Source organism: Suncus etruscus, chromosome X (assembly GCF_024139225.1).
Source record: "Suncus etruscus isolate mSunEtr1 chromosome X, mSunEtr1.pri.cur, whole genome shotgun sequence".
Lineage (NCBI taxonomy): Eukaryota > Metazoa > Chordata > Mammalia > Eulipotyphla > Soricidae > Suncus > Suncus etruscus.
Genome location: NC_064868.1, coordinates 97509145 through 97519500, shown reverse-complemented (window position 1 = coordinate 97519500; position 10356 = coordinate 97509145). Strand labels below are relative to the sequence as shown.

The 10356-nt window shown below is 43.5% G+C and overlaps 1 protein-coding gene across 1 annotated transcript in view; it reads left to right on the top strand.

Annotated features, from left to right (window-relative positions):
• Nucleotides 1–2846: 2846 nt before the first annotated feature.
• LOC125998633 (casein kinase II subunit alpha-like) overlaps nt 2847–10356 on the top strand; it is a 12608-nt gene continuing 5098 nt past the window's right edge. The window contains exons 1-2 of the mRNA XM_049766678.1: nt 2847–2887; nt 5168–6282. Coding sequence (XP_049622635.1) covers nt 2847–2887; nt 5168–6282 — 1156 coding nt within the window. The remainder of the gene's footprint in view (nt 2888–5167; nt 6283–10356) is intronic.

The window sequence follows — 10356 nt, the reverse complement described above, 5'->3', positions numbered from 1 at the left end:
GTGCCAACCTTCCCATGAATGTTTGGTCTTATAATGGCAGAGGAAATGAATTATCCAGAGTCCCTTTCCTAGGAACTAAGTGGCACCTCCTTTAAACATGAATTAAGCTTTACACTAGGGAAAAAGACCTCCTCTGGAAACCAATATAACTTCCTTTTAATTATAGTTAAGGGCAAAATAGAGGAAAGAGAACTGCTTCAGGGATAAGGCACTTGCATTGTATGCAGATGTCCCTAGTCAGACCCAAGTACTGCCAATGGTTTGCTGAGCACTGCCAGGGGTCAGCCCTGAGAACAGAATCAGGAATCCCTCTTGACCTCTGTATATTGTGGCCCCACACCCACCTCACCTCCGGAAAAAAAAAACCACCATCAGAGAGAATGGATGAATGAATAATTTTTATACCTTCATGGCTGCATATAGGATAGGCCATCATAAGATCTATATATTAGTAGCGATCACACATGAATCCTTTGTGAGTTCCAAGGGCTACTTTCTCCTTTTCAATTCAGGCTCTGCTACAACAGCTTCACTGAGTATTTGCCAGAATTCTACTGAAACATGAGTTCAGTCATTTGAGAAAGTGCACATAGCCTATGAAGTACAATAACAGAGTTTTATTTTATTTTAAACTCCCAAGTAGTTTTCTCTTTGTGTTCAATTATTCAAAAGAGAGGAATTGGAAAGGAAGATAAAGTAGGATTACCTGTGCCTTGTACCATGTCGTCTCCATGTACAAGACGAGGATCTAATTCAAGAGAGGGAGAAGAGAACAGATTGCACTTCCTTAATTAAACCTTCTTAAGATGTGGCGGGTGCATATTGGTTTATGCAGGAGAGCAGGTTGAAACCTTTGCTACAGTTGGAGAATAGTCACTGATCTAATGTTTAACTCCAGATCCTCCATGCTGCTGATGTTTGTCACCTCAGGAACTATAGTAGTTGTGTGGGAGTGAACAATTTCTGTTTTTCTCCATCTTCCGATAAACATTCACATGATTCAGATGAATTTTATTGCTACAAACTATATTTGTTCACTGTTAAACAAGCACTGCTCAGAACTAATATTTTAGCCTTGGTAATCCCTCCAAGACACAGTGGCTTGAGGGATCGCACCAAAAACTTCACGTAGTCTCTGCCAAGTCCTTCTCAGAGCCCCAGACACGATGGTTCCAGAATATCCAGCCAGAGGCTTCAAAGGTTTCTGAATTCGTCCAAACAAAGTGTTTCTGGAGGTGTCCTAGGGCAAGGTCCTATTGCAGCAAATATACGTGTACTTTATGAATCCCTCAATATACATCGCACTTCTTACTGAGCTTGTTTGTATGAGAGGGGAAGAAGCTCTAAACTGGTGATTTTGAAAATGGTCATAAATTGGAAGGTAAGAAGCTGTTCAACGATTGACATATTAATTTGCTAACACAGACTTGAGCATAATTGAAACTTTCCCAGTTATGATAAAAAAAAACACTTGGACACCTGGATATGGTTGTAAGATGTGACTGGTAGTCTATCAACAGAAGATAGATGGGGAGGAAGCTAGAGAGATAACACAGCCTTAGGACGTTTGCATTGCCAGCAGCTGTTGTAGCAAGGACAGTGGTTTGAATCCTGGCATCCCAATTTGGTCCCCCACCCCCAGCCTGCCAATGGCAGTTTCTTTTTTCTGGTTTTGTTTTTGAATAATTTTAATTGTAGCCAAAGTGAACTACAAATCTTTCACAATAATATTTAAGGTACACAGTGACAATGAATCAGAGGCATTCCCACCACCAGTGGTCTAAGCATGCATCCCTTATCTCCCTCCTTTGGCCCCCTCCCAACGCTAGTGTAATTGGTCCCCTCTCGTACAGCTTGTTATAGATTGGGTATCAATTTTGCTGTCTGTTGACTTTGGGTTTGGCGTTTGAGTGTGATCATTTTTCATTTCCACTCAATGTTCATAGGACAGTTGGGTCCTGGCCCCAGTCGTTTTATCCTCCTGAATTTATGAGGCAAAACAAGTTATGTGGTTCTTTCTGTTGAACAGAAAAGAAAAGAAAAAGGAAAAAAACTGGGAGGAGTGCGTCTAGATGTTATAAATAAAAATTTAAAAGAAAGGGGAAAAAGAAGAAAAAGAAAACATAAAAAACGGAACAAATGAAGAACAATATAAAAGAAAAGAAAGCAAAACTAGCAACTACAAACAAAACCCCAACCCCCCAAAACAATCAAAGAAAACCAAACCAACAACTCCATAAAAGGTTTTTTCTTTATTTTTCTTTATTCTATTATTATTTTGGTTGCAAAGGCACAGTAAGTATTGGGGGAATGGGAAAGGGAATTCCCTGGCCTAAGAAATATCTGGTTTCTCAACCTTGAAGCATACTGTCATGGGAACAACTACAGGCTACATAGCGCACACATTGAACGCCAGGGTCCTTCTTTCGTTTTGGTTTTTGGTTTTTGGACCACACCCGGTGATGCTCAGGGGTTCCTCCTGGCTCTGCGCTCAGCAATCTCTCCTGGTTTGGGGGACCATATGGGAAGCCTGGGGATCGAAGTGCAGTCCTTCCTAGGTCAGCTGCTACCACTGAGCCAGGTCTCCGACCCCAGGGGCAATTTCTGAGCACGGAGCCAGGTGTATCCTCTGAGCGCCCCCTCCACCGTGTGACCCCAAAAGCAATAAAAAAAATAATAAATAAGATTAATAAGGAACTTGTGAGACAGACAGGAGCTTCCTGCCTTCCTTCTGACCTGGCCCTTCTAGCCTTCACACCCAACCTCTGCTAATTCAAGGGGCACAGTTCCCCAACCACTCCGGCAACTTCTCCCTGCCCCATGCCTCCAGCAGTTCAACTAACACAATGAAGAGTCCATCCAGAGAGGAAGAGAACAGGATATTGAGACTCTTTTCCATAGTTCAAGAAGCTACTAAGATAAGCCACCAGACACAGTTATCCGGGCCTGAGGGTATGCAGATGAGGGTCTCCAGAGGCCCGGCACCTATGGACAGCCGACCTGTCGATCATCACCGAATGTCCAATAGAGATGTAGGGTAGGTGCCTGCGGTAGCCCTGCACCTTGATTGGCGGGATTGTCTGTTAAAAGGACCCTTCCTTCCGGGTCTGTCCCCACAGGTTTTGCTGCCCCCTGAAGGACCGTTGGCCAGCTGGTCGCTGGCCTGGCGGACTGAGGATTCTCTCCCCGGACCTGTGTCTGCAGTAAGTTTGGGTTTTTCCCTCTTCGACTGGGTCAGAAATATCCTTTGGTGGACTGGGAGGAGGTTGGTGTTCGGCCGGAGTCTCCCTGGCAGGTCCTCAGGTGACGGTTGGCCAAGGGTTGGTAGGTGGGAGCCAGCAGCCGGTGGCCATTTGCCACCACGAGGGACCAACTGGTGTGCGGGAGGTGAGGTTGAGGGAGTCGCCCAGAACTTCCGGGCAGCAGGGTTGTTTCTGGGGCCTCAGAGAGCCCCCTTTCTCTGGCCTTGCAAGTGATTTATTGATTTTATTTATATTTTTCATATAAGCAGCTATTGGTTTTGTTGATCTTTTGGATTGTCTCATTGGATTGTTTCATTAATTCCTGCTGTAAGATTTCTTATTTCCTTCCTGGTACCTGCTTTAGATTCCTATTTTTGGTCATTTTCCGATTTCTTTTTATAGATATATTATTGACTCTATCATGATTTACAAAGTCCTTCATAGTTGAGTTTCAGACATACAATGAATCAGGGCCAATCCCACCATCAGTGTCCACTTCCTTCCACCCAGTATTCCCCAAGTGTAGGGTTTTTTGTTGTTGTTGTTGTTTTGTTTGTTTGTCTTGCTTTTTGGGTCACACCCTGTGGTGCTCAGGGGTTACTCCTGGCTATGTGCTCAGAAATCCGGGCTCAGGGGACCCTATGGGACTCCAAGAGATTGAACCAATGTCTTTCCTAGATCATCTGCGTGCAAGGCAAAGGCTCTACCACTGTACTGTCGCTCTGGCCCTAAGTGCAGTTTCTTGGGTTGTGCAATCAGGTTATTTTTGTGGACCCTTTCTTTTAACCTAAAAAACCCACACTTTTCTGTGACCTATAAGTTCTACTAGGACATGTTCTCATTCAAGTGTGTTTTAGGAATGCTTTGATGTACTCTTTGATTTCTCTGTTTACTAAACAGCTGTCTGATTTCCAGGTCTTTGAGTTAATTCTGTTTCAGTTTATGATAACTTCTATTTTCAGTTCATCATGGTTTGAGAAGATAGTTGATACAAATTCTATCTTCTTGATTTCTGGATGTACATTTTGTGGTATAATATGGTTTTTTTTGGTTTTTTTTTTTTTTTTTTTTTTTTTTGGTTTTTGGGCCACATCCAGCAGTGCTCAGGGGTTACTCCTGGCTGTCTGCTAAGAAATAGCTCCTGGCAGGCACGGGGGACCATATGGGACACCGGGATTCGAACCAACCACCTTTGGACCTGGATCGGCTGCTTGCAAGGCAAACGCCGCTGTGCTATCTCTCCGGGCCCTAATATGGTGTTTTATCTTGGAAAATGTCCCATGTGCATTGGAGAAGAATGTGTGTTCCACTTTGGAGGATGAAAAGCCATGTATATTCTAAATTCCTCTCTTCCATTTTAAGTCTGTGCTCTCGTGGAACAAATATCTAGTGTGCTTTTTCTCTAAGTTTCTTTGCTTGCTCATTTCAGATCTAGAGAGTTCTCTCTTACCACGTACTTCCCCTCACATATTTTTGAATAAGTTTTAGTAAATACTATATTGCTTAGCAACAACTAAAAAACAGTGACCAACATCAAACAAATCTCTGGCTGGAAGCCACACAACTTGTCTCCTCTTCTGTGGCACCAAATTGTCTGTATGAGGACAGGGGAGAACTATAGCAACTAATGCAATGTGGGCCACAAATAGGGACCAGTACTTAAAGAGCCATGTGATAATGCCGGGGATAAAACTCCACTTCACATGCACTAGGCACACATGGTAACATTGTATGCTGTCATGTTCCAAATTAAGTCTTAAAAGAATTGATGATTTTATTTTTTTAATAGGCTTTAACAAGTCTGCAGGAAACGGGTCTGAAACAAGATCTAAACTACATCGGCCTCTGAAGAAAGTGACTGGCAGATCTCCAACCATCCACATTACCATGTCCAACAGCCCTTCAAATATGTTATCACCAGTGCCAAGCAGGGCCAGAATTTATGCTGAGGTTATTACAACCAAACCCCAAGATTACTGGGATTATGAGTCCTATGAGGAGCAATGGGGAAATCGTGATGACTACCAGCTCATTCAAAAGTTAGGCCGAGGAAACTATAGTGAAGTATTTGAAGCCATCAATATGACAAATAATAAGAAATTTGCCATTAAAATACTCAAGCCCATAGTGGAGAATAAAGTAAAGCGTGAAATTAAGATTTTGAAGAATCTGCAAGGTGGCCCCAACATCATACATTTGGTAGACATGATAAAAAGCCCTAACTTAGGAGCCCCTGCCTTGGTGTTTGAACATGTAAACAACAAAAGCTACAAGCACTTGTACCCAATATTAACTGATTATGATATCCGGTTCTACATTTATGAGATTCTAAAGGCCTTGGACTATAGTCATAGCATGGGGATTATGCACAGGGATGTGAAGCCCCATAATGTCGTGATTGATCACGAACACAGAAAGCTACGGTTAATTGACTGGGGGTTGGCAGATTTTTACCGTCCTGGTCAAACATACAATGTCCGGGTGGCTTCGCGATACTTTAAAGGTCCTGAACTGCTCCTAGATTATGAGATGTATGACTATAGTTTAGATTTATGGAGCGTGGGCTGTATGCTGGCAAGTATGATCTTCCGCCAGGAGCCATTTTTTCGTGGTCACGATAATTATGATCAGTTGGTGAGGATAGCCAACGTTCTGGGTACAGAAGATCTGTATAGTTATATTGACAAATACAAAATTGTATTGGATCCACATTTCAATGACATCTTGGGCACACACTCCCGGAAGGAGTGGCAGAGCTTTGTTAACAGTGAAAACGAACACCTTGTCAGCCCAGAGGCCTTTGATTTTCTAGACAAAGTGCTATGTTATGACCATCAGTTACGCCTTACTGCCAAAGAAGCCATGGAACACCCCTATTTCTATTGTGTGAAGAACCAAGTGCAGACGGGTTTAGCTAGCGATGCAGAGGGCAGTATGCCTGTCCTTACAGGCAGTGCGAGGTCAGAAGCTTCTTCAGTGCCATCAGCTTCAAATCTTCAACCTGTTGCAAGCGCACCAGTGATTGCTGCTTCGCAGCCCCGCAGAAGGAGCAGTCGACTTTCAGCTCGCACTCGCAAATAAATGTTCCTTCTGTCTCCTAATACTTAGACTGAGGTAAGGCAATGCAATCTTTTCTTAATGTTGCTAATATCTGGTGGGAAGGGCTGAAGTAAATAAAAACCCTCATGTCTGGGCAAGTATTTGCATGTCAGTGGTAGTTCAGTCCAAAAGTAAAAGTTGTTTCTCTTTTTTCTATTCCTCCAGGTCTTTTTTTGTATATGCCATAGTGATAAAGTATACACTTAGAGGGGATTTTCTGATCTGCAGTCAACTGGAATTATTTATGCTATATGGTTGGACTCATTGCACCATGGTGGAGAGAGGAAAGGAATACAATAAGTACTAGAAGATGGAATCCAGCAGATCATCTCAGCAAGCAACACCTGAACATGGGATGAAGAGTTGGAGAGCAGACATCAACCATTTGAAAGCATTGTTATTGGGAAAGGTGGGGAAAGAACATAGACAATCCTTTGACTTAACTCTTTAGCCTATGAAAGAATTTTATTAATACTCTGCTGAAACAAAGTGAATTGACAAAGCCTAAAGACTGTAAAAATAATATAGTTTGCTTTATTTTCCAGCCTCTTTACTTTCTTTAACAACCAGTAAAATGTAAGTAAAAGATATGGAAAGACATCATTTATTATAGAACCTGACTTCTGTAAGAAAATCTTTGGGTGCTGTTCTTCAAGGTTTAGTATTACTGCTAAAATGTTCCTGGATTAAAATTTTTGTTAAGGAAGCAATAAACTTTCCAAATTCATGACTCGTGTTACTTGTACTTTACTCTGAGTATTCATATAAATTATCCCAAATATGCATCAATCATCCCAGCTCAATACATTTCCACAATCATGGCATTGATAATTCACTGGACATCATCATCAGACAGTCCCTGGACCATTAATAGCAAGCCTCCTCCTTACAGGGGTATCTTATGAGGGAGCAGTGGGTACTTCTGTTGCAGGATGCCATACTACATTCCAGGGCATGGCTAGAATGAATGAAACTAGACTTTCCATGAATAGAGACATCAATCCAGTGGAGCCTAGGCTTCACACGGGGGATCTGATCATCCCAATAAACTACACATGTGATCAGGGACAAGTGAGACAGGTTCTGGAACTGGTCTACATTCAGAGACCTGGCTCCATGCTGAGGCCATTGGTGAGCATATGTACCCTGAAAGTATGGGCCAGGTCCTACCGAAGACATAAGTTGGTATGTAGATGCCCCCCAGGGGAGTGAATGGGTCTGTAGGGAGAGAGGCTGGGAAATAAGTAGATTTATGCAAGCTGGCCTCAAATATAAAAGAAGTCTCTATTTAGAGACTTGTGTCTCTGCTGCTTTGAGTGCAGGAGAAAGTCTCCAGGTCAAACAACCTGTCTAGGCTGATATTACCACAACTGCTATCTTTACATGCTTCCTTATTTAATGATGCCATAAGCATTGCTATGCTATCTGATATCTTTACATGCTTCCTGATTTACTGATGCCATAGGCATTGTAACTGCTGTCTCTGCATACCATCCAAATCTATGATGCCATGTAACTTAGGACTGTTGTCTCAGCAAACTTGTAGCTGTCATGTCTAAACTTTATTATGCATATTCTGTTTCCCACCTTAACTTTACCTTAAAAGCCTTGTCCCTATCTGCTCTGACAATGCTTCTTTGTGAGTGATCTGTCTCAAATCTTCCCTTTCCAGAGTCTGGCCTGGAGACCACAGGCTGGAAGAGACCCTTACCCACCTTTGCATCGGCCTCGTCAGAGGACCTGGTGCCAGAAACCTACAAAGTCCTTTAGGTCCACCTGGAGCTCTTATAATAGCTCCATCACTAGGGTCACAATGCCGGACAGATGTCCTCAGCACCCCTTCAGAAAGATCACAGACAGTATCTGGAGATGTAAGCTACCTGGCCCAGGCATAAAGTCAGTGGCTTGGCATTGCTAAGTGTCTGAGCCTATATTAGGCACTCAGTATGAACAAGCAGCTCACAGACCAATTCAGGGCTTTACAAAGCATCGATGGGGACACTGTCCGTGCCTATGGACAGTCCACACCCCTCATTCAGCAAATGACCTCAAGGCTACGAATCCTGAACGTTCAGGTCTCAGGGAGCCATAATATTCAGATATAAGGTGTATGGCTCAGCTAGATGAGCTGGCACCTGCTATGAACAGAGGGTACTATCCCTAAATTCACCCCAGTCTGGCATCCACCTTCTCACTTAACTCCCTGAAGAGACATTTCAGTGACATGGGAAAGAATCTATGTTGAAATACTACTGACCTTAGAAATGTTCCTTAATGTCCATAAACAGCTATTTGGCCTTTTGGTCATACTTGATTATCTTTACAGTTTTAGTACCAATAAGTCTTTATTCATTGTATTTTCTCAGGGCACAAGAGTAGAATGGGAAAGGGATTAGCATGTTTGGGGCAAAATGATAGGAAAAGACAAAGGATAGAAATAGAGCCCAATACATTAAAGGTATACAGCAATATAAATGTATAGAGCAAAATCAATCATCAAATAAACAGTTTCCAAGGATGGGGTCACCAAAACCCAATGGGTTCTCCTGCAGATCAAGATTGAGGGATGAGGACCAAGGAATGAACACAGTACACTTCGCACCCACCAAGGAATGAACAGAGTACCCTTCCCACCCTCCTTGCCCTGAAATTCAAGATTTTACACAAAGCTTGGGTTTCTAGCAGTAAACATGGAGTTATTAAAGTCAGTCTCCTATTAAACAATCTTGTGCCCACTTTGACCTAAGTTTATGACCTGCATAAAAGTTCCTGAGTGACTTGGATACACTTTCATCTTCCCTTCCCTTGGTCTCCTAATCCCACAGATTGCTGCTCGCTAGGAAAACTAAGGTAAAACAGCAGTGACTGTTCGGCATGTAAAAGAGTAAGAGCTATTATTTCATCGGAGATTAGGAACGACAAGAGGTGGAGTTTTCCTAGCTTCTAATGGCTTTTTTGCAAAACACATTTCGAGAGTTAGGGGGGATATTTGACCGACATTCGCATGCAAGTGTCCGTGGGTTTTGTGGAGGAAAACTCTGGGCCCCACCAAGGAAACATCTGAAAGCCAAAGAGTGAAAGGTTCTGGATTTGGGTCCCTGTTTCTTAGTATCCATACCTGGCCATCTCAAGTACATGAAGAGTTATCCTCTGAAAACTATCCTGACGAACCCAAACTTTTTTGCAAGCACACATACACCCTGTGTGCAAGGTAGGCCTAGCCCACTCCAGAAGGATGGATCGCATCTGGGCTGTAAAAAGTCCTGAGCCCTGGGATTGGAGGGCTGGGATCCTCCCATCCCACGCAGACTTCAGCACCTGATAATGGCTTCCTGGAGGTGTCTTTAACCTGGGCCAGCCTCTCCTCACTTTTCTGTACCACCTTCATTTTGGTTGCAAAGGCACAGTAAGTATTGGGGGAATGGGAAAGGGAATTCCCTGGCCTAAGAAATATCTGGTTTCTCAACCTTGAAGCATACTGTCATGGGAACAACTACAGGCTCCGTAGCGCACACATTGAACGCCAGGGTCCTTCTTTCGTTTTGGTTTTTGGTTTTTGGTCCACACCCGGTGATGCTCAGGGGTTCCTCCTGGCTGTGCGCTCAGGAATCTCTCCTGGTTTGCGGGACCATATGGGAAGCCTGGGGATCGAAGTGCAGTCCTTCCTAGGTCAGCTGCTACCACTGAGCCAGGTCTCCGACCCCAGGGGCAATTTCTGAGCACGGAGCCAGGTGTATCCTCTGAGCGCCCCCTCCACCGTGTGACCCCAAAAGCAATAAAAAATAATAAATAAGATTGATAAGGAACTTGTGAGACAGACAGGAGCTTGCTGCCTTCCTTCTGGCCGGGCCCTTCTAGCCTTCACACCCAACCTCTGCTAATTCAAGGGGCACAGTTCCCCAACCACTCCGGCAACTTCTCCCTGCCCCATGCCTCCAGCAGTTCAACTAACACAATGAAGAGTCCATCCAGAGAGGAAGAGAACAGGACATTGAGACTCTTTCCCATAGTTCAA